Source organism: Harpia harpyja, chromosome 15, assembly GCF_026419915.1.
Source record: "Harpia harpyja isolate bHarHar1 chromosome 15, bHarHar1 primary haplotype, whole genome shotgun sequence".
Lineage (NCBI taxonomy): Eukaryota > Metazoa > Chordata > Aves > Accipitriformes > Accipitridae > Harpia > Harpia harpyja.
This window is the reverse complement of record NC_068954.1, coordinates 24,263,364-24,288,355: the sequence shown is the minus strand read 5'-3', so window position 1 is coordinate 24,288,355 and position 24,992 is coordinate 24,263,364. Positions and strand designations below refer to the sequence as shown.

At 34.1% G+C, this 24,992-nt stretch overlaps 1 protein-coding gene across 1 annotated transcript in view; it reads left to right on the top strand.

Annotated features, from left to right (window-relative positions):
- CSMD1 (CUB and Sushi multiple domains 1) overlaps positions 1-22,764 on the top strand; it is a 1,244,186-nt gene extending 1,221,422 nt beyond the window's left edge. Inside the window, exons 63-70 of the mRNA XM_052809685.1 lie at positions 674-785; positions 1,892-2,071; positions 3,761-3,805; positions 8,156-8,317; positions 9,361-9,473; positions 10,217-10,304; positions 16,719-16,851; positions 20,717-22,764. Of these exons, the coding sequence (XP_052665645.1) occupies positions 674-785; positions 1,892-2,071; positions 3,761-3,805; positions 8,156-8,317; positions 9,361-9,473; positions 10,217-10,304; positions 16,719-16,851; positions 20,717-20,876 (993 nt within the window). The 3' untranslated portion in view covers positions 20,877-22,764. The remainder of the gene's footprint in view (positions 1-673; positions 786-1,891; positions 2,072-3,760; positions 3,806-8,155; positions 8,318-9,360; positions 9,474-10,216; positions 10,305-16,718; positions 16,852-20,716) is intronic.
- Positions 22,765-24,992: the final 2,228 nt, after the last annotated feature.

The following is a 24,992-nucleotide window of genomic DNA, read 5'->3' as shown; positions in this document are numbered from 1 at the left end:
TTCACCACATGCAATCTTGTATCCAGTTTTCATGCTTTTCTATTCTCAGCAGAAGTCTAAAGACAATTTTCTTCTGAGAAAGGTCATATCACAGTTGACCATAGGAAGGCTTTCCATAACATCATTCTGCTATTTGAACATCTCAAGTAAAACTTAGGTAGTTTAGAGTAACAAATGCAGTGTAAGAAATTGTGGCCTGGAGTTTTCTCTAGTGCATTTGTTTGTAGATGGAACAGTTCTTCATAGTTTTCTCTTTTACCTTTTTCCTCTTAAACATTTTTAGTCAAGTGGTACAATGAGAAACCTTTGAAACAGACTTTATGGTCAAGTTCTATTGAAATATATGCAATGATGTACAGGGAAGAGAGACATCTCCGTCATTTAGTTTGCTTCTGTCACACTGACAAACTAATAAGCTGAAATGTATGAGTGTTGTTCTTTTCCATGTGCACAGCCTTGTCAATATTTTTCCACTTACTGCTTTCAAGTAAGGTTGCTAAAGATCAGTTGTTCAAACTTTTCATCACATTAAAAAAAAAGTTTAACTCTAAACACTGTAAAAAGAGGCCATTTTTATTTTTGAAAAAATCTCTCTAGGAGCTTATCACTCTCTTGATATCTGACTACATGTGATGGATACCTCTTTTATCTAATATTCTGTTTTGATTCTTAGGTTGGGAGCACAGTCTTTTTCAGATGCAGAAAAGGTTATCATATTCAAGGATCTACCACCCGCTCTTGTCTTGCCAACTTAACTTGGAGTGGCATACAGTCTGAATGCATTCGTAAGTCTGGTTTCTTATCTAATGAGTTAGAATATTGTGCAATTTTAAAAGAGTTACAAAGTGATGCATGTGGAAATTCATAGTAAATGTTATGCTGCAAGAAAGTAAGCTTTATTTAAAACAGTATTTTTAAATGTTTTTTTTTTTTGTTTCCTATTCTAAGACCAAAGATGTATTTGGGATATTAATTTAAAGTAGGATTTTCAGATTTTTTTTTCATGAAGTTCACAATAATCCTATCAGTTTTACTCAGAAAAATCTGTCCTCATTAACCCACTGCATTAGCTGCTTTAAATTAATCTAGGTTTTTTGTGTGTGTTGGATTAATAGAGAACAGAAAGTGGCCTGAAATGTGCATGGGGCTATTTTGTTGGCTAGTATTTTGTGAATCATAAACTAGAACTCAGCAAAATTCAGCTTTTCTGGGCTATGCAAGGGTATGCAAATGGTTATTGTATTTATAGCTCTGTATGGATTGGAGGACATCAAATAACTATTGTATTAAAATACAGTGATCTAATCTAGAAATAATTCATTAGCATGACCTTACATTCTTATCCTATTTCAAATTATCTTTGGGTTGTTACAAATGAACACCATGGAGCACAGAGAAAGAACCATACTGAGCAACCATATCTGTTATAATCAATGTACTATGACAAACCCTTCCTATGCAGCCTTTATTTCAACTGAAATTTATAATTAATTTATTTAGCACAATAACCACTCTGTAATTTTCAAATCATTGAGTAGAAGCAATGCTTGAAGCTGTGACGGTACAATAATTCACAGGACCAATCATTGCACCATGTACAATGGCATGTGCTTCCCTTCATTTTAACTCTTTTCTGTTTGCTTTCATGATTTAATTTTGGTTTATTGTTTAAAAATATGTGATAGTATCATTTTCATCTTCCCACAATAATAAAACTATACACTCGGAGTGTTACTTTTACAAGTAATATCTACTTGATGTTTCTGAAACATGTACAAAGTTTACATAATGAAAGGGAATAAGTTGGCATGCATTTATTTCAAATTACATACTCTAGTCCTATGGAAACTGTTTACCACCACTTATTCTAACTGTAAAAAACCCTTTGCAGCTCATGCTTGCAGGCAGCCAGAGACACCGGCACATGTAGATGTGAAAGCAATAGATCTTCCTACTTTAGGGTATACTTTGGTGTATACCTGTCAGCCAGGATTTTTTCTTGCTGGTGGATCAGAACATCGGACATGTAAACCAGATATGAAATGGACAGGAAAATCACCTATTTGTAAAAGTAAGTCATTACTCAAGTGATATGTTGGGCCCTACTTGGTTGGATTTCATTTTCCCTGACATTTTTATTTTATATAGTAGGATTTTTCTGCTTACTATTTAAAGACGCATGTGACACAACAGCTTTTACTTTATGAAAGAAACAGTAAAGAAATCAAAGTGACCATAGCATCTAGAACTCATGGAGGAAAACGTGGGGATATGTGTGTGAAAATGCACAGGCACACATATATAAGTTTACCCCTAACAACAGCAAAGAAAACCTAAACAATATAAGTATTACATTTAACTGTATTTATCTTTATATCACAGTTTTAAAGAGTATTTCAATGTATTCAGTGTTTAACGTATGATTTTCTATTAGGAACAAAAAAGTTATTTCATAGCTTGGCTTTTAGATTAATTCAGGTATGCTTTTTGTCTAAGAAAATCTTCTAAAATAAAAATGAACAATAAAATAAAAAAATAAATACATCTTTGTACCAGATTCCACTTTTATTTATATCCATGTAAATTTCATATAGTTTTGCTAGAGTAACTCTAAGTATATAGTTCTGAGGACTAATTTTGCTCTTCACATGCAAATAAACATGGCTATAAATTCCTGAGTCAGAAAAATAAAAGAAAATTATATTTAGAATACAAATAAAGGAAAAATAGTCAGATGCCATGGGAAAGATGTTTGCAACATGATTTTTAATTCTAATATGTCAAAAATGCTAAATAGATTTGATGTTTGAACAATATTTGATTTTTCATTAATGTATAGGTAGACTTCTTTGTTTCAACATTGTCAAGACATAGGTTCTACACATAAACGTTTATCTTCTTATTCTAGTTCCTTAAAGGGTGATTTTTCATGGGTACTATATAATTAATAATTTGAGATAAATGATCTTGTATGTTTTTGCTGGTTTTCTTTTTTTAAGAAAAAAATAAAGTAAAATACAGAAAAGTTTTCTATAAGCAAGAATTTTTTCTTTTATTGGCTTACAGTCTCTAGGTATAATTCTCCTTGAGTGCCTCACACTTTTTGTGCTTTCTTAGCACTTGACCAGTCTAATCAGTGAATTTCTGGTCCTAAAGGAAAAAAAAAACCATGTAAGACAAAATCTTCCTGCAGCACACTAGCCTTTTTAAAGTGGGTAATAATATGAGGCCAGGGTCAATGGACATAACTCTACTGAGTGTACCAGAAACACAGCAAATGGCACTGGTTGCAATCCTTTCCCATGATATCTGATCCTGTCATCTTAATCCAGCTATCTGGCTTTTACTGATTTGTGTCATAAACGTATCAATCTTTATTAACACAATTTTTACTATATTTAATATACTATTATTCATAATTAGATACAGTATTTGTCCCCTCTATAAGGCTCTCTTTTATAGCACTGGGACTGATATAAAAATTTGAGGCCTAAATGTATGAAATACTTGGCTAGCCAGACAACTTTCCACAGTAAAAATGTTGTTTACCTAAATTATTTTATTATTTTCTGAAAGTTTTGTGTAAGTGTATAGGTTTGAACATGTAAAGTATTCAAGACCAGTTATTCTGTTTTAAATATGGCTCTATTGGATAAGAGATGATTGCATCCCTCAGGCATTGTTTTAACATTCTATTTAAAAAAAAAAAACACAAACCAAATATGTTCATGAAAATGATAATTTGTCTTTTTACTTGTAGGTAAAGGAGTGAGAGAAGTTAATGAAACAATAACTAAAACTCCAGGTTTGTATACAAGAAGAGTTTTAGATCTAAATAAATTAAATTGATTTACACCCTAGTTTGTTATGAATAATAAAAATATTTCCAATATTTAACTTAAGTATTCATTACTCATTTCAAAGGAATATAAACGTTGAGGTCTTTCATAATAACAGCTGCCATGTAAAACCTATTCTATGAAATTCTTTCCCAGACAACTTTTTTTTAATTTCTAAAGTACCAATTTTCTGAGTTGCAAAAAACCCCCTGTCAAGCCAAAAAGATAAAGCATATATAGACACAACTCAGATTTGATATAGTTTTATATCAGAGAGATTGCTATAACAGAGAGCCTTATAATGAGTGTAGACTATAATAGCAGGGAATGGGTTCAGTCAAAGTTCTGCCCTTTACATCGCAAGTGTTGTAAGAAACCACAAAAAACCCCACCCAAAAATCAGTTCTGGAAATTTTGATGGCCTTCATTTCATGGAAACTCTCAAGGTACTCTAAGATAGGGTTTCCTAATCTGTGTGGACCACCAGCAGTGGGCAAACATTACTGCTGCTTTTCTATGCCTCCTGATGAACATGTGTGCAGTTAACCTTTTCCTCCTGCCAGTGACAAAATAGACAAATACATCTGAAAAATCCTTGATGTGGATCTTCTTAGGTTTAATCATTTTCAGACAATGAAAGGCCTGATTTTTTTTTACTGACTTACTTAACAATTAGCAGAGTTTGCACCAAATAAATAAGCTTGCAACTCTACATTCTGAATTTTAGCAAGCTGCAGGGAAAATAAGATTAATGGTTCACACTCATGGCAGTTCACAGAAGGACTCTGTAGAGTAGATGGGATAAAAAGGTATTTCTGCTAATAATTAACCTTCCTGGTGAGTTTATTAGTGAGAGTGTCAGGTGAAACCATAAATGAGTTCTCAAATGCATTACTTCTACAGGCTCACAATAAAGCAGGATCAAATGTGCATTCATTATAATTAATATACAGTCTTAATTTATTGGAGGATTCACCTCACTGAACACCTAAGGTATGCATTAATCTGCTACCACACAGGTTTTGAAGTTTCAATGCCAAATTAAAATATAGACCAAGTTTCTAAATATATTCACTATGCAGAGCATCAGTATCAATTCACACCATATCATGTCCATTATAACTAGTTTTGATAAGTAAGTACTATTTGAAAGGCATTTTTTAAAAAATGAAATGTTATGATTGAAAATGCCAATAACAGTAAGCAGAGAACTGAAACGGTGTAAAAAATGATAGTAATTAACAAGGAAAACTTTTAAGCTGTTTTTAAAAACCAAGTCTGTGCGATTATTATGTCTTTTAAAATTGTGAAACCTCTTTAGTATAGAACACTACGTATATTGGAGCATTTTCTTTAATTTGTTATCTTGGCTTTTGGTGGAATTCCATTTGCTGCTATCTGTATTTTAAATGGAATGAAGCTAATATTGCTAAACTAGAGGTTTTGTAGCAGAATAGGTTCATGGTCTGATTTCCCACCTTTGGATATCTGAATATATATTATGCTTATTATTGTTTATTAAATTGCTGGTTTTTTGCCAGAGTTAATGTTTTCATAAGCAATAGTAAATATCATTTTTACAGTACTGTAAATTTTAATTGAGTATAAGTTGCAACTAAAGAATTCTTACAATACCCATGTGAAGTTTAAGAACTACAATACTCTGTTTGGTTCCCATGGTTCTCACTGCTTTGTAAAGTCTTTGCAAAAGTAGTTAGGAAGCTGTTTTAATGAGTAGCCATGGAGTTCCCTATTTGTCACATTCTGAGGAGAATCCGCAGTTGGTGCAGTATTAGTATAATAATACCCAGTTCATTTTTCTCATTCTGCATTTGCCCACAGTGGGTGGGAAGGGCAGGAACATTGCAAGGGCTTGGCAGAATTGGGTCAGAGATGCTCCGATTCCTCAGCAGCAACCGTGGGACTGCAGCACTTGCATTTTAACCTTTTACAAAAACATGGCTGGGGAAGCAGAAAGATATTTTCTTCCCCTACTGATTCTGTCCATCTGCAGCAAGCGCAAATTCTGTAAATACTGACTCAATGGTACTATTTCACAAAGATTAACAGCTATTACTGACAGTTAGAGTGGTTAGAGAAACTAGATACTGAAGATGTTGAATGTGACAAAAGAAGTATGGTGTCTGCTCCTTTATAAAAGTCTCACATGATACCTGTCAGGTTCATACCAGTCATACTAGATATTCAGTTTCATGAGAATAACTTCAGACACACAATTTTAATTAAAAGCAAAGACAACTAAAAATAACTTTATTTTTAAAATGCCAGGTTTCAAATTTACTGTATGTGACTACTGTAGCAAAGCAATGAGAACTATGCAGGAAAAAGAGTCTGAAAGACATTTTACAGAATTCATATATTTGCAGAAAATATATGAATTCTAAGGACTGTGAGATATGAATTGAAATTTAATGCTTCAGATTTTTAGTATTGAGGTTACCTTGTGTAAAGCCCCAGTCCTGCACTGAGTTTTGCTTTGAAAATGGAGCACTTAAGATTATTTGAAGCTGTTGTACTCAAAACCATATAGTGGGTCTCCACTCACTTGGAATCCAGTGATGGTACAGACAACATACTAATGATGTTTTCCAATCATGTCACATTGAGCTTGAACATTTGCTTGTGGCTTTTGCACAATTTGAAGGCAAAAGGCACTGAAGAAGTTATTATTGTTTCTCCTTATGAAATGCGTACTAGGAAGTGTAATAATGATTAAGAGACAGTCAACAGCTAATCAGTCATCAGATTTTCAGATGTACTGCCTGTCAGTATGTTTTGTTGGAAATATATGGTATTATTGACCTGGATTCCTTTTGATTAATGTTTGCAATCAGTGATTAGGTGGAGGAGGAAATACCCATGGAATTTATTCAAAATGGATACACAGGATACCTACACTGATAAATTTCCTTCAATATAGACAACTGCCTTTACAGGTGCTCAGAGTTTGATAAAATGTAAAAAATCAATAATTTATTTTAAGAGTTTAGTTAGAAGAGTGTGAAACACTTCTAATATCAGTCTTTAGCTATTTAGCATGTATCATTTGTAGTGGTCATGGATAGTAAGGGTGAATTGTAATACTTGCTAGGGCTGTCATTTTGTCAAGACATCATGTGATTGATTAAACAGTTCTTTTTACTAAGTTTTATTTTGATTCTTAAAGCTTTACTTCTCAAATTGTAATGCTAGAAAAAGCTTAGAACTAAGAGGAAAAAGTCTATTTTCGCTTGTCAGAAGCTGCCAGGAAATGCTAGTTGCTGCCTGGCCAGGAGGAGGGTTGGTCTCTTTTGGCCAACTTAACTGTTTGTTTAACTTAACTGTCATGGTTGAAGGAAGTCTTCCCCAAATCTCATAATGGCAAAGTATATCGGAGAAATACAGCAATGCGTAGGGCAGAAATGAATGAATTTTTTTCTCTTCTGTGTTTCCTTTTTAATTGATGTTAATATTGCAGATACTGTTGAATGAGAGACTTTTTCTACTCTGTCATAGATTTAGCCAAATATTTAAAATGTAACATTCAGTGACCTGTAAATCATTTACTTTTTTATATATGGAGGAAAAATACCAATAACGTCAAATAAATGACCCAAATACATATATTTCTTCTTATAATTCATGCTTCATTTTATAGGTTTTTTTTACTTCAGATTATTCAAATTACAGTTTCTGAGAAACAGACCTTTATTTTAAACCAAAAAAGTTCCCTGCTCTGACAACATCACTGTTCACAGGTGCAGTAATATTGTATGGAGAAAAGATGTGGCATCTAAAAATGACTGATAAAAAACTTGTGCTAAACTGTATCTGGAATTCAGTGAATTCAGCTGAATATTCAATTGATATTTGGTTGAAAATCACACACAGTGCTGCTTTAATAGATTCTTGAAACAAAGGAGATGGTGTAAGACAGTATCTCCTTCCAGGAATCCCTGACTTCAGAATATTATTCTCCTTTTTTTCATCATACCTTAAAGCTACAGGGCTTTAGGGGAAGAGACCATTATTTTTCAGTCTTGAGGGCATTCACTGGAGCACACAAGCTATGAAGTGTGAGGTTATTTAAGAACATATATTGTAATGGAGAGGTATAGTATATTATAGGCAATTGTGTGGAAAGGTCATTAGATATGTTGTCTTTACTGTTGCAATATTTTTACTATAATACCTCCTTAGAACAGTAGATTGATGCTGTAACAGAAAAAATGAAGAATGTAAGTACAGCTAGAAAGATTGCTATTTTGTTGTAGTTTACTCCTTTCTTTGTTTCTTTTTTGCCTGCTTTTATTTAGTTCCCTCAGATGTGTTTTTTATAAATTCACTGTGGAAAGGGTTTTATGAATATTTAGGAAAAAGACAGCCTGCTACTCTGACTGTTGATTGGTTCAATACTACAAGCAGCAAAGTGAATGCCACATTCATTGAGGCATCCAACATACAACTCAAACTATCAGGTAGGTTCAGAATTTGGTGTTAAAAAACTGTACTTTTAATTTTTTTCATCTGTTCAGTTTTGTTGTATTTTCTGCCAAATACAAAATGAAACAAAAACTTTATGTTTTCACTAAAAATCTTTTTCTGCTTATCTTGCAAAAGGAAAAGTCCTAATGTAATGGTCTGCACAGATTTCGGTCAATTTATATGCGGTCACCCATCTATTTTCCCCCTTACATTTCAAAGAAGTACTGAGATAGGGTTTTTTCATCTCAGGTTGATGGATAGTATTGATATGTTGAACTCACAGGTAATATTGAAGTGGCAGACGAAGTGTATATAGGCATTTTAAGAACTGTACCATTGAAAAGCTCCATTATTCAATAGTGATTAATATCTGCTTTAAAACAATATAGCCTTGATAATGGCATAACATAAAATAGGCACAGATAATTAAATAACTTAGTAAATTATGCATACCTTTTAATCAACATCGTGCATTCCTTTCTGCAAATCTGACTGAAGTTCTGATTTAGCCTCTGATCACAGTTATATTTGAAAAGAGCATTACCAGCTCTCAGTACCTTTTAAGGTCAAGAGTTCAGAGAGAATTTCAGTAGCTGGCTGCCAAATAGCAAATTTTCCTTCACTTCACTATCGATATTTACTATAGCAATATACTGTTGTGATGTGAGTAAAAACCATTTTTTTCCAGTTCAAGGAGATTTCAGGCAACGAATTCTATCTGTATTCAGAATTATTGAAATACTGTACGAAAAGACAAATATTCTTGCCCACTTATGAATGAAATTAAACAGTACAAAACCATCTTTGCATTCTGTTATCAAATATGATGTGGGCAAAAGATCAATAAAATAAGATCCTGCTATTACAGCACTTTAAATCTTGTTATTTCCAGGTTATAAAATTCTGTTATTACAGAATGTTTTCTAAAAAATCTTTTTTTAGTTCTAAAGCAATGTACTTAGCTTTGAAATGATATTTGAACAAACTGGTTGAAGAATTGTTTAAAAGGCATGTGTTACCTCTTTAATGTTAATAGGTGTTTACAAGAAAGAAGAAGCCCATTTGCTCTTGAAAGTTTTTCAGATTAAAGGACCTAGTGACATTTTTGTAAGCAAGTTTGAAAACGACAACTGGGCTCTAGATGGTTATGTAAGTAACCAGACTGCTATGGATAAAGCGTGCTGAGTTTAAATTTTGAAGTAATTTGTGATTTCCTATATAACTCTATCCAACTTTTTATATTACAAATATGGAATACAGCACTCTAGATGTCAGTGTAGAGAACACATTATTTTTCTTTTCAAAAATATGTATACAAACTTCCATCTGCCACAATCCCATTAGAATTTTTGGTTTACTAAGGGGAAAGTGGAGTGAATCAGCGTATTTTGGCATTTTTTTTACCTTGTTTTCTTAGATGAGAGGGGGAATTTTACCTTTAGAAATATTGTCCTTTTTTTGGTTTGCTAAATAGTTCACTGTAATAAAATTACATTTAAACTTGAAGAAAAAGAGAGTTATTTTACTCTTTGCAGTTCTCCTTTGTGCCTCATGATGCTTTCTCTGGAAGATAATTTAAAATCTGGTAATGCAGTGGACTTCTATATCTGTATACTAATTCAATTATGTGTATGCCAGTTGAAGAATTTTAAAACCCAGCAATATACATCAGATATTTTAAAGTCATTCCAGGTGTTATTTCGAAACTTTGTTTAATACTTTTGCAAATTTAAAACTATAAATATTGTATAAGCATAGAGAGTTCACTAATATTTTAAAGGATAAAAGGGAAAATTTGGGCTCCATATAGCTACTGTAAGTCAGAAAAATAAATGGCTAAACATTCTTATTTATTTGTTTCAGAAATCATTTTCTGTTTCAACATGTTCTAGGTATCCTCAGGGCTTCAAAGAGGGGTTTTTACCTATCAAGGTGATATACATGGAAAAGACTTTGGAAAATTTATGCTCCAAAGACAAGGTAAATGCATTCATAAAGCTCTAATATATATAATCTCTTTGGGTCTTGCAAGAGTGAATTCAACAAATGACTGACTTGGCTATCTAGCTGAATTAAGCATGTTTATTTCATGCCATTGTTACTATAAAAAATATAGTGAAATATGCGTATTTCAAATATACAGTTCAAATCCCAATTTAACTCTGCTTAACATGTTACTATCTCATGTTTTCTAGTATACCAACCTAATGAGATGACTACAGGTTGCTCTTAATAGAATGCCATTGCAACTGCGAACCTCTTTTTGAAAGTAACAGGGGTGTCATGCAGTGCAAAGACATTTTCTGCTCAAATTTATAAATTGCAGTCAGAATCATATAGGACAGAATCAACTCTGATTTTAATAGTGTCATTTGGAGAGTGCTTGTTGCTGGTGAACTTTTTCAGAATGTATATGTATTTAGATAGAATTCTACTTTGCTGTCAAAAATATTAAATGAGTGATTGAGGTATATATTACATTTATGGACTCAAGTGCTCCAGTGGCTGGTGAAAAACATTATTTTACTCATAAAATAATTTTGTCATAAAAACTAATAAAACATTTACTCATAAAATATTTACTCATAAAATAGTTTTGGCAAATACCAAGTGTAGACATCTGCATTTCCTGATCCTGGAACTACTGCAGAGTGGTCAAAGCATGGTATATATACAGCAAAGTACTGGGTTAGGAGGAGGAGACAGCCTAGCCAATGTATCTATAGCAGACCGTATCTACATTTTATAAATTGCCTTGGTTCCATTAACTTCATTGGTGCTGTACCCAATGCCCTTTAAAGTTCTGCCAAATCTCCCTTGTATTTCTGTGCTCTATTAACTGCTGTAATAGCAGTTGTGCTGTGGATTTGCTCCTCTCGGCCACCTCTCAAATTGCTATACATGTTTAGTCACAAGGGGCGGAAATCTTACTCTTCAGAATCTCAGCCTAAGAACTGCCAATTACTGAAGCCAAATAAAATTTCAGTCTTCAGAGTGAACTCGTCTGTGGGACAGATTATTTGTCTGCCTGTACTTTCATGTAATCCTTATCACTGTAATATCTAAGCTGCTTTTTCTTTCTGATTTTAACAAGCACACTGTAAAAGCAGAGCATCAAGATTTGTTCAAGCATCTGTCTTGTTTAGCAGCCTTTGATACCTCAAAACAGTGAGAGTATGGTTTGTTCATTTTGTTTGGGGAGAGTGTGTGTTTTTGTGGTTTTTTTTTTCTTAAGCCAGGCCAAAAAAGATATCCATGATTTGCCACCTACCTATATAAAAGTTTGGTTGGGTCCATGTGTTTTAGCAGTGAAATTAATAACTCATGGAGGTAAATGAAGAACAAGCAGAATGACAATTCAGCAGTTACAGCGTTCTCCAGCGGATGTATTCTTTGGTAGCGGAAAACATTGTCCGTATCACTGTTTAGAGCTGCAATATGGGAGCTCAGTTTGTATGTTCCTAAGGCTAGTAAGGAGCTGAAGTGTCCAAGTTACACATGCATTCCTAGGCTGAGGGCCTCTCGTCTTCAGCTTTGACATCTCAGCGGAGAGCTTGCTACAAATGCAGATACCGTCTCTTTTAGAAGATTTCTTTATGTGATTGCTAAATAGACACTGATTTTCTATAGGTTGCTTGTTCTCTATTGAAGGACCTACAGCTAAAAGGAAACAGCAAATTTCCAGCCAACACAGGTCATAATATTTGTCCATACCCTCTCATATTCAAGGATAACTTGCTTTGGTTGTTAAATCTATTCTGTTCATGAATATTCTGCTGAGGTAATGATCTCATATGTCCTCCAGCTGAAGACTTAACATATTTCCGTTTCTTCAGGATGTTAAATTATTTGCTGCCTTTACACTAAGCCAGAAGTATGCATAAACTATGCATGCACTGGTGCATACATAATGTAATATGAAATTCTTCACCTGCAAGCATACTTCAAAGAACAGGATTTACTGAGAAATACTTGGTTAAGTGTGAAAGACCAATCTATTTGATGAAGAATTCCCTATCACATGATACTAGGGAAAGACCAGGCTCAGTGGATATGCCCAGTCTTGGAACTTAATGACATAAAAACAGAAAGAACTTTTGTTTCTAAGTACTGTTTATCCTCTTTCAGAAGCAATTCTGTTTGCTTGTAGCCTTAGAGAATAACCCAAAGGGCAAAGAGATCTCTGTTATCAGTCTGCCAAAAGAATTAGAACTGTATCTGAGCCTGCTTAAGGGGCCCAAGTTGTGACACCAAATCATTTAACCTCCTTTGCCAAGTAATCAGTCATTTCTGGGGGCTTTTAGTTTGTTATAATTTAATAACTTGGTCTCTAAAGGCCACAAGTCTGCAGCTAGGTTCAGTTTCTGTAATTGCTGAGTGCCTGTGCCTCACCACTACAGTTCTAGAAGATCTTTATTTTAAAATCTTGGCCTTGTTCATTCCAGTCCGGACTGTCCTTTAAAATTGTATGAAAAGGTGGCTTTGTGAGGAGGGAAACTTACTTCACCAAATGATTATTTTCCTGTACTTATTTCCTCTGGGGAAATACAATGACCCACTTCTCTTTCCTTTTTTTTTTCTTCAAAGTACTTTTTTAGCTTGTCTAGATTAAGATAACAAATATAGACAAGAATATGAAATATGAATAATTAAACTGTCTGTGATATATTAGATCAATGACTGTGAAATACATGTACATTTCTTGAAATTGATCAGCTCTTAAAAGTGTTGAACATCTTGAGACGCGTGAATTTTAAATTTCACTCTATAAAGGTGTCCTACTTCTTCTCCAGATCATTTTGCACAATTTTCATAATTCACAATGAAACTCTACATCTAAACAGGATACTCACAGCTTCAGAGTACAAAACAGTTGTGCATTAGCTAATACACAAATAGATAGCTAGAACTAAGGAGCTATGAGGCTACATATCAATACACTCCTCACACCCAATGAGGTACCCAAAGAGCCTCTGCTATCCAGCAGTTAGCGGTCAGGTGAAGAAGGTCCAGCCTCTGTTGCTCCTTGGAAGCTGCTGACTTGCTTTCCATGTTGGTATTTTTTCTCTTAAATCCTTGAGCTGCTAACCGTCCTTGTCTCAGAAGTTACTCTTCTCCCTGTAATTCTATTTTTCATATCTTGCATGGCTTTCACTGTCACACTTCTTCCACTTCAGCAGCAGTTCTCTTAGTAAAAGTGAGCCATGCTGTACCAATGCCAGGCAGTTGAAACCCTGGGCTAGGAGTTAGAGGGAAAATGCATTTGAAGGTTCCAAACAACAATAAGGAAATGCTCCTAATGAATATTTTCTTACAAAAAGTATTATTTTTAGTATGTATGGAGAGAACTCAGTAACCATCTAAAGGGTAGAAGTACACAGCTTGTGCAATAATGTCTTCACTGTGTATTATCAGAATTTGAACTTCACCTGACTGCTGCTGGTTTTAGGAGGCTAAAGAAACCCCTGTTATTCTGTGAAATGTTTAAAAACATTTATTATCTTACTGAATACCCCTCTACTAAATAACATGTTTCCCAGTGACAAGGTATGGCTTTTTAAATTAAAAGTAAACCAAGCTATCTTTTGCATTTTTTTTTTTTTTTCTATTAGCATGCAGATATTTCCACTTTTCTGGTTTTAGCTGTGGTAGCAATCAATACCTAAATTAGAGCAGTACAATAGGCTTTCCCATTTCTCATCATGATAATGCTGTCAGAAGAAATACAAAGTCTACATCAGGATATGTTTAATCACAAACAGCTGTGAAAATGATTGTAATAAGTAGACCAGACTGTGTTGAAGTTATATTGAATCTCATACATGAATAAAATTCAAATTGTCCAGCATTGCAGCAAAGTTTATCTTCCATAATGAAAAGTACACCCAATGCATAGTCTGAACCTGGTCAACGCTTCTCCAATGCCAATTAAAGGTTGTCAACTTCAGTTAAAAATTTCAAGCTTGGTTACACTAAATGTGGTACTTTGAAAACTGTAGAGAGATGGAATATTCAATTACCTCCAATAGGAGTTTTGAGTACTAAGTATTAAATGTGAGTCAGTTATCAAACAGAGATAACTTAAAAAGAAATTATCTAAATGTAAGTTTGTGCCTAGTTTTAAATGTTGTTACACAAAAAAAAATTGTATTTAATTTTTTAAAAAATTCCATACCAAAACTTCATATCAAAATTTGCTTATTATGAATTTCAAACTACTGTTTTCTTTTAGCTGAATTCTGCTTAGATATTTTATAATTTTTCTGCTACTTATCCATTAAAATGTTTCTATCATATGTGCCATGGTAGTAGATTTGAGATATAAATTAAGAGTTCATTGATCATACATATTTCTGCCTGTTTCAGTACTTGGTGAGAATTTTAAATAAGAGTTAGAATATTAATTCCATTTTTTTTGCTGATATAAGCTGACTGCAATGAATTTGATCATTACTTTGTTTTTTATTAATTACTCCAAATAATTGGAAAAACAGCTGGGGATTGTGATACTAAAGGAAGACGACAGTGATAACTGCATGCGGTTTTTTTAACTTCTATTACTTCTTCAATAAAAAATGCGAGGGAGTATTTTTATTAACATCTCTTAAACTTTTCTTAACTGTGGTAACTACTTGATTCTATCTGTCTTTAATTTAGACTGATTGGAGAATGTCCAGTACGTATGCAATACAATGCAAATACATAAAACTATGCCAACAGGCCTTCCACACCTTGAGTGTTGGGACAAATATTGGATTACCAAAGTCCAAAGATTTTTATAATACACTGGTTCTACTCTAAAATAGTTCAATGTTAATTAAGATACTCCACAGTAGTGTGATAAAGCTCATAACATGATCCCAACTACTGCAGTAGTAGGTTTATTAATTTGAAAAGGTTTGCTTTCACGAGTTCTGCAGTGAAATATACAGAAGTCTGAAATGTGACAGAAAGTTAAGGCAGTGAAAAACATTGAAGTACAGTATTTTGTCATGTTTAGTGATCAAATCTGGCAATTCTGAAAATCCTAGGGGGGGCTGTCTTAGCTTTAAAGGGAACTTGATTACTTCCTAGGATTTAATACATTTTGGAAAATGAATTGCGCAAAATGTATTATAATATTAGCAATTGAAACGTCTAGGTTTTAAAAATATCTAACAGAACAAAAACTTACCTCATTCCCCTTTCACATTGAGTTTGAACTGCAAGAAACCATAGGAGAATTGTTTGCTTCTTTCTCAGTTTTGCAACTTAGATTTTAGTAGACTGCTGAAAGCAGGGCAATGGCTGTGTCGCTGCTATGTAACTGGTCTGTGCTGGAGTCCTAAAAAGACTGATTGACACTTGCCATCAATGAGGAAGTCGTGGTCTTTGAGACAGCGTGTACTGGTGGGTTGGAACATTTTGGAGTGGTAAACACCAATGTCTCCTATTCTTCTTTACTAGCATCAGCAAAAATATCCCAGAATAGCAAGCCCAGATATGTCGCAGCCCCATCCTTGCTGTGCTTTCCCTCTGTCCTGGCCTCTCCTCCTTGGATAGAATCTATATATTGCTCTCTGAAGAGCTGGGAGTTCAAACTGGCAACATGGAGTTGGCTCTTAAAATATGTTTTTCTTCCTATAAAAATTTTCTGTATTTTTCACTATAAAATTGTTTTTTATCCTTCATAATTTGAATTGTCAAGTTGGCTGCCTATTTAAGCAATTTAACAATGTCTTTCTTTATACTGATGGAAAAACGGGTTCTGCAAAATGCCTTACAGTCCGGGTTATCTGCTTGTCCACAACAGGAGCCCAGTGAGGCTGTGCCCCAGGTGACTGCCTTTGCATTCTCTGCACCTCAGTTTTATCCCAGTGTAAACACACCTGCCACTGCCAGAGGCTCTAAATCACCTCTAAGAGGGGTTGTAAAGCAGCCCTGACATGCACACAGGTGCACACACTTGGGAGTGCTGTTGAGCTGAGCAGAACCATTGGGGTTTATTGCAGTTACCTCAGTTTTCCCTTCCTATTCCGTGTTTGTTGTGGTCTCGCATTGCTTGTTGTTTTTAAGCTGAATATTAAGACTGCAGGCATAGAATACTTTTTGCAGTTTTAATAATTTTTTTTTGCAGAAGGTATATGGCTTAACTTTATTAAATAAGTGACTCCTCAGAGGTGTACTTCATAATTATTTTACTTGCTGAATACTGTTTTCAAATAATTTTGATAGTTATTGATACATTAAGTGGTATTAACAAGATTTATACTATGATACTGCATGCTATTTATTTCATGTTTTTAAATAGAATTATTTTATCAAGACACCATTTTCTTTCGTTCTTGAATAAAAAGAGAAGTGTGAGATAGAAAACCCAGGAAATTTATTTCTGCCCTTTTTGTTTCTTTTCAGGTCCTTTAAGTGCAGACACAGACCTTTCAAATCACTACTACGGTACAAACAGCAGTTCCGTTGCAGCTGCCATCCTGGTACCATTCTTTGCTCTAATATTATCAGGGTTTGCATTTTACCTCTACAAACACAGGTATTGTAAATGTTATTCAGTAACTTCATAAGCTTTTTGTTTTAAGTTTGATAGTTAAATGTAACTAGAGAACACAATGCTAAAGCTTTCAAGAATATCTTTACTTTAGAAAGACAAATAGTTCCAAGTATTCCCATGAACGGGTTCAGTGCAGGGAAGTTCTTGATGGTGAACAATTAGAAAAATGAGTCACTGTGTTAAAGGAGCTAAGACCTATCAACCTTCTTGGTTCATTAGGCTGAATCAGATTGAAATCTCAGGTCACATGTTTTATTTTTTCATTTTAATACTTTATTAAATTGAATGTATGCTGCTTCTTTCAAAATGCTTATGAGTATTAATTATACAAGCTGAAAAATCCATAAATCTCATGAGGGAACAGCCCATAATGAGACTACTTACAGTACATGCTGAATAAGCTAGTGGATACTACTAGAATTGGCATCACTTCAGCTCATATGAAAATTTTATATGTCATTAGATAATAAAATAAATCCAATCATCTTGTCTGAAATTTGTTTTAAAAGCTGATACCTATTTATCTTTTGAACATTTGCTCCTTCTGACCGCTGTCTGGCTAGAGCTTTCTGGAACAATTCTTACTTTTTTGTATTCAGCTACAATACTCTCTGAGCTCCTTGTGTTATTTGCAGTTTGCAAAATGGTGTTTAACAGAAATGCTAATTTTTAATAACATGCTTTTAAAACTTTTGTTTTATAATCATGATACCAAGAGTATTTTGTGATCGTAAGAAATCACGTAGACAAACTGAAGTCCACCGCTGCCCTATGATGGACTGGACTGTCTACCTACCTAAGCATTAGATTTGGGAAAAAGAAATTGCAGCGGGGCTTGAACTTGTGAACTCCAGTTAAAATGATACATGTCTTGAAACGTAATATAGCCTTTTGTTAAAAAAACTGCTCAGGAAGAGCTGTGAACTCTGTCTCAGAACATGTTATTGTAAGATGCCTTTCTGATGCCTACAGGTCTGCATTCTCAGATAGCTCCTGTTCTGCAATGGGGGGAGCCTAAACAGCAGCATGAAAGCACAAGCATTCAGATTGAGTGAAGAGATGGAATGTAAAGGGAACATTGCTGTCACTTTGCTCTTAGAAAGGGGAGGCAAACTCTAAGAAAAATTTAATAAAACTGTATTGTGACATAGGGGTACATTTTGTCATTTATTGTATGAACTTTGTTAGGTCCTACATGAGCAGCGGAGATTCAATTTTCTATTAGTTGAAATATATATGTATTTAAGAGAGTTAAAACTTAGTCTTCAGACGAGCAGCTGTAATCCCAATGTTTATGGTACTGCTGGTGCAGCATTGCAGTTCTGTCTACCTCTATCTAATTTAAATGTGTTAGATACTTGAAAAAGGAGATGTTACTCATAACTTCAACTTTAAAAGAATGTTCTTCCTTTTTTATATTTTCAAACAATTCCTTCCATTAAACCACACTTTTTAGAGGGGTTATCAGTGTCATATTGTCATCAGAAAATGACAGGTTACTGATGTAAAGTAATTTTAGGTCACCTTTATTCTCTTCAAAACAAAGGATGTTCCAAAGGAAAGAGAACAGAATCTGTGACTTCTGAAGGGACTTTCTTGAAATTACCTTAAAAACCAGAATAACAACATGAAATTTCCACAATGATGCAATAGTAGTTATGCCCCTGGAGACTGTTTATATCAGAGAATTTGAAGGTCTTCATAGGGGACAATTTTATAGATGTTTCTGCTGTGCTTATGTCAGATTAATATCATCTAATTAGAACCAAGGTTGTTAAACCTTTTTTGCACATTTTCTGTACCTTTCATCTGACAGACAGGGATTGCTTCAGGAATGAAGAGAGCATCTCAGTCTTTCTGAACAAAATTAAAATATATTTACTTACTTACACCTAGGGAAGCTCCTAGTTAAGATTTCTAATCATGTTTTGTGACTTCTAAAATGAAAATATGCAGAAAAAGACATATTTATTTGTAGGTTGTCAACTTCCATTACTGACATTTGTCCAGTGATAGTTTTCCCTATGTGCTATCTAAACCAGAATAATTTTCGAAAAAAGAGTTTGATTTTCAAGGACCCTTTTCTGAAGTTTTATCATAAGATTCTTTTTCTAAATTGTTTTACATTTATTCAGCACCAAGCATCTACATTTTGCACTCCTTCATTGACTTTCTTGCCCTATTTCAATTACATGTATAAAATGATATACTGAACCTCCTTTATGCATTTGTTTAGACACTTCTAGATGCTAAGAGATTTAAGGTTAAAGTAGTAAAATATAATACAATAGGATATCATTTTACTGGATATATCAGAAAGTCTGCACAATTCTGTTTTATTTTTCATTTAATTATTGGCTTAGTATGTTCTAACAGAGCTTTGCATAATAATGTGAACATCCTTAAAGTTTTGATATGTTCTTCATGGTGGCAAAACACTGTCCAAAATAGAAGAGTGGTTACTGAAAGATAAATTCTTTCTGAAAGATAGATACTATACTGAAAGACAATTCTTTGTATCCTTTGATATTCAAATGTCAAAATTGATGTGAATATTACTTAGGATTTGATCAATCTGATTACATATGTTTGGACATATAAAATCTCTGTCAAGGTATTTAGTAGTGTTTATTGCTGGAAGTATTTATGGAGGTGAGCAGGCATGCTATGGCAGACCTATCTGGAATAACTGAAATTACTGACCCTTATATGAAGGTTACTACCACTAGCAGTGCAACATATTCTGAACACTTGCTATGTCAGTGTAAGAGTTGCCTGATTTAAGCTATGCTGGCTGACTTTGCACTGACTTAGATTTAGGAGTACCCAGGAGACGTGTTATGGCACTTCAATGGTGCAACGCTAACTTCCTGCTCTGGAATGGTAATAAACAGCTGATAGCAGCAAATTACTGAACTGTTCCCTCTACCTCTGCTCAAAAACATCTAAGTCAATAAAGTCTGTGGGTGTTTATCTCATCTAAAACCCAAGATGCTATCAAAAGGATTAATTAGGAGCCACTCACTCTCATCTTTCTATGTACACGTAGTCATCTACTCCATTCAAGTCTTTTAAATTGACAATTTGTATTGATCTTCATCAGAACATTTGCACAGATGGTCCACATGCCTTCCTAGGTATACTGTAAAAATTAGTGTGGGTAAAATCCCAGATTTCCAGGGAAGTCAGAATCTGCTTGATGATGATCAAATTAAATTCACCAATTAAAGATGCTACTGTATTTTTGATGTTAATATCAATACTTTAGAAAGACAAGGATATGTGTTTGTAAATTGGTAAGTTGTTAATTTAGTAAAGCTGGAATAAGTGTTTCCACTCTGTGTAAGGATTCTTTTATGGTTAGACTAGCAATCTAAAACTGAAAATGTCATCAGAAAATATCACAATTGTTACTACTGACAGAAAATATTATAAACTTTATCAGTTCCAGCTTGACTTTTGTTTGTACTTTTGTTGTACGTTGCTTTACTTTTGGCTGCCAATTTTGGCACTAACAAGCAGCTATGAAATTGTCATTCTTTTGACATTTTTATAATGGAAAATGCATACCTATATTTTCCCTACATTGTCTCAGTGCTTTGTAGCATCAGTTTGCCCATTAGGAACTCATTTTCTTTCTTCATGCTATGCAAAATAACTTCCAGACAGATTTCTCTTACATTTTAAGTCCCTGCAACATCTTTTATGGGTCTCCTTTTATCACTTTTAGACAGAGTCGTGAAGCTTGTGTAGACAGGATGGAAACATTATAGATAAAACTTGCAATAATTATAGAAAGTTTCTTTTTTAGGGTTACTAATGATAATTTGCTGTCTTTTTTTCCCAGAACAAGACCAAAAGTACAGTACAATGGGTATGCTGGACATGAAAACAGTAATGGACAGGCTTCATTTGAAAATCCCATGTATGACACAAACTTAAAACCCACAGAGGCAAAGGCTGTGAGGTTTGATACGACTCTGAACACAGTTTGTACAGTGGTATAGCCTTCAGTGCCCAATATGACTGATTCATAGCCATACCTCTGATGGACAAGCAGTAATTCCTTTGGTGCCATATACCAGTTTCCCTTCTTCTCTTGGCTTTGCTGCTGTAATCTTTAACATCTTCTGTCAGCCTACATGCAGCTAAATTTTCTGGTAAAAACGTGTCAGTCTTCTGGGGATCAGACAAAGAATATTTTTTCATCTCTTTAAGATGGATCAAAATGCCTGGCTGCATCTGCTTCAAATCAAGGCACACTTTAAGGAAGACTGCCGAGTCATGCCAATTTGTCATATTTAATGCCTCAGACTTTCATATTTGTATGTGGCTGGATGCCTTTCAATGCATTCTTCTGGGCACTTGGATAAATCCTGAGTACTGTGACAAGTGATAGCACCACAGATTATCCCCGGGAATATTCTGAAGAAATAAAGCTCTCTTGAAGGAGAAGACAACCTTCCTTGAGATTACATACACCTGCAAATGCTTTACCATTGAAATCTTGCTAAAATTAAAGAAACGTACAGTGTATCTCATACGTAGGGCAGTTTACCAATTTCCCAATCAGCCGTTATATTGCAAAATGTTAATGCACAATTTTTTTGCACTAGAGTGTTATGGATGACTGAGTAAGATACTGGTAAAAATATACAGGGTTTCTACACACTTTCCATTGTATATAGACATTCACTCACTCTTTGCCAAGCAAAACATTCCACAATAAATTTACTTGGAATATTAAATTATGAGCCCCATGCTTAGCACCAGTTAAAATCTTGTGCGATAGAGGACAATATTTCTTTTGTCAATTTTTGACTAAATTTTATTGTAAATGTGATTACAAGTCACTGGAGACTTTCAGCCAGAGCAAGAGCCCATTTCTAAGAAACTTTCATTGCCAGTATTGTTTTCTTCTGAAACCAGTCATCAATCACCATTGTCAGTATCATACTATTTAACAGCAGGGGGGTTAGCAGCTACTGCTGCTTGCCATGTACAAATGTGAATAGTAATTTATTTTAGATAGCTCATAAAAAGCCTGTGAGCCTGTGCTCATAATACAGTCTTCCCTTTTGCATTTTTTTCCATTTTTTCCTGTAATATGACATCATTTTCTGATGTTACATGGAACTAAAACACATAACAGTAGCATATGTAAACCCAGTGCAAATTGTCTATAACAAGCTGTCATTCAGTTTCTACTTTGAACAAATAGAAATATTCAACTATCTTTGCTTTCTGTTTCTTTTCAGATTTTTTAAACACACTGCTTACTGCTTTTGTACTTACACAGTTTGACAGAGGAAGTTCGATATTTGTAAATATGAATGGTTGAGTAAATCATTAACATTTGCTTAGAATTAGAGGTTTTATTGAATAAAAACAAACAAACAAACAAAAGATGCCATTGGGCAGATTAATTAAATTGAGTTTTAAAATTAGGAAATTACAGGAAATAATGAAGCAAAATCTGATTTTAGTCATACACGTTGAGCTCAGAAACCAGGAAAGTTGCTTTGCTTTTCTTTAAAATTCAGGCTTGGTTTTTGTTGTTGTTGTTTTGTTTTAGTTTGCTGAATTTCAAACTGTCCTAATGTCCAGTTGCAATCAAAAACTGTAGAAAAATGTTTCTGAACTCCATCTGTGTGTAGGTCTGGCTGTTATACACAAACCAAAAAGGTAATGTAAACCCATTAACGTTTTTTTCAGCTAATGTTGCAGAACGCAAAGAAAATTTCAAAGGTAACCCTTGGTCAGCTTAACAAATCTACATCTGTTAGATGAAAAATACCAGCAATATAATACAGTATTGTAGGGCCTCCAGCTGTTATATTCTTCATATGAGCAAGAAACTCTGAAGAAAATTTAATAAATAATCCTTTCCAGTCAGTTTCTTGTTCATTTTGTTAGTAGTTTTTGGCTTGCTTTTTTGTTTATTTCTGAGGTTTTTGTGCAGTAAGTTTCATTTATCTGTCACATCTCAGAGCCCTTCACATTTCCTGAGAAAGAACAAAGTCATCAGATCAAAGTTGTTGTCCTGATCCTCCCCACATAGAGGAAGTTGCTCTGCAGATTAAGAGCTTCCATAGGAACAGCGGGCCAGGGAGGGAAGCTGTTGTGTGATTAAAGTTTTTGACAGGTGTTCAAAATTGACATTACTGCTTTGGAAGGCTTTCTGTAGTGGCAATGGCAGAAAAAAAATTGGAGTATTGAAAACAAGCTAAGGCGCTATTATCAATGCTTTCTACTGCCCTTACAGTGTATTCTTCAGTGACCTGTCTCACTATGACCACCAAGGAATGTATTGGAGGAAAGGTCCCAGAAAAGAGAACAGTTAAATTATTTGATCTTTTGTGTTAGAGAGCCCAGATCCTGTGACTTCTTTAGCCAGTGCCTCATTTTGGGGAGCTTATGTAAGGAGCATTTATCCTGAGTGAGTGTTCTTTGATCAGGGACACTCAAAATTGGGGCACAACTGACAAATTATCCTAAGATGTTTGTTTGGAGTATTGATTAAACAAGAGCTTCAGACTGGAACACAAGTAAAAGAAAGCTCTCGTAGTTATATCAGTTCTATCCACATCCTTCAAATGGCTCTCCTTCTCCGCTACGTTTGAGTCTTCTGTTCAGGTTGGATCTCTTTCTCCTGAAGTTATTTTACAGAGGGCTGTGTATGCATGCACTTACATATGGTGCTTCTTCAGAATAAGACTCTTAAAATATTGTGCAGTGGCTGGGTAATGGCAGCCAGGAAGTCTGCTTTCTGAGATATATGCAGAAGACTTTTCCCCCAGTGTTGACCAGATCATTATGATGGGCTAATAATACATGCTATATATTTTTTTTAAAAAACAGGTTATGTGCTTCAAAGCTGTTAAAAACTGCTGCTTGTATCACACATCTTGCCTTTCTCCAGGCTAGCTGCAATAATTTTTTTTCTTGTGTAAAATATTTTGTAAACAAAGAAAAGCTGTTATTAAAAAAAAAAAAAAAAAAAGTTGGGAGGGTGGGGGGTGGGGGTGGGGAAGAACGCTGGCATTATGATCAAGTCAATCTAATTTTCATTCCCGGTATTTCATTCTGCCATTTCACTACATGCTGCTGTGACATGAAGTAGGTGCAAAAGAACTTTTTGTACAGAGATATATTTTTTATGAAGAATTTGTAAAATTATTAAATATGCTGTACTTTTTTGATTAATGTAGGTAAATTGTTAAAAATAAATGTTTTTACAATACAAAAAATTGTAATTTTCCCAATAATGTAAAATTTACCATCTTTAGCTGATTTTCAGTTCTGATCCTATTACACATGTATTAATATTAAAGTGGCCTGTTAAAAATAAACAGTATTCTCTTTGGAAAAAAAAAAACAACAGAACAAACAAACAAACTATCAAAGATTGTAATATAGCCTGTGCAATGCCACCTACCTTGAAAGCAAAATCAGAGTTCTAATTAAATATTTAATTTTAGATTTTCAGCTTTTGTGTGACCTATTCTTATGAACTTTTTTACTTCTACTTACTTTTATGCTTTTAAATCTCAGATACTGATTTTTTCATTACATTAGGTTGTTCAGTAGAATCTTAATCTTGTCATTTTAAGTTCCCAAGTATTGTGTAACTTGGCAAAAATTTTCAGGTGATGTCTAGTGAGATGGGATCTACCTCCTGTTATCTTACACTTATTACGATTTTAAAATGGGACTTAGGCTGCCAGATCATTTGGTTGTTTTATAAAAAATAACCTGTTTATTCTTCCACAAGCCTGCATCCTACCTGTGGAAGTGATGGATCACATGGAGCCGGAGGTATTTCCAATTCTAACATCTGAGAGCTAGTTCTGCAGTCACTTAGATGTACATACTTCTACTGAAATGAAAATGCTTACATACATAAAGATAGCCACATATATTAGTGTTTTCAGGATCAAAATGTGAAATTCTAAACATTTTTTTAAAATTTATTTTACTCTGTATTCATGTAAAAAATTTATGTATTTGGTTTCTTGTTGACAGCTTAAGAAAGAATGAGTCAGACTTCAAGAATATTCTACCCATTATTCCTTTGGGAATCAGTGGTAGTATATGACTGTCGTTCACTTTTAGAAAAAATT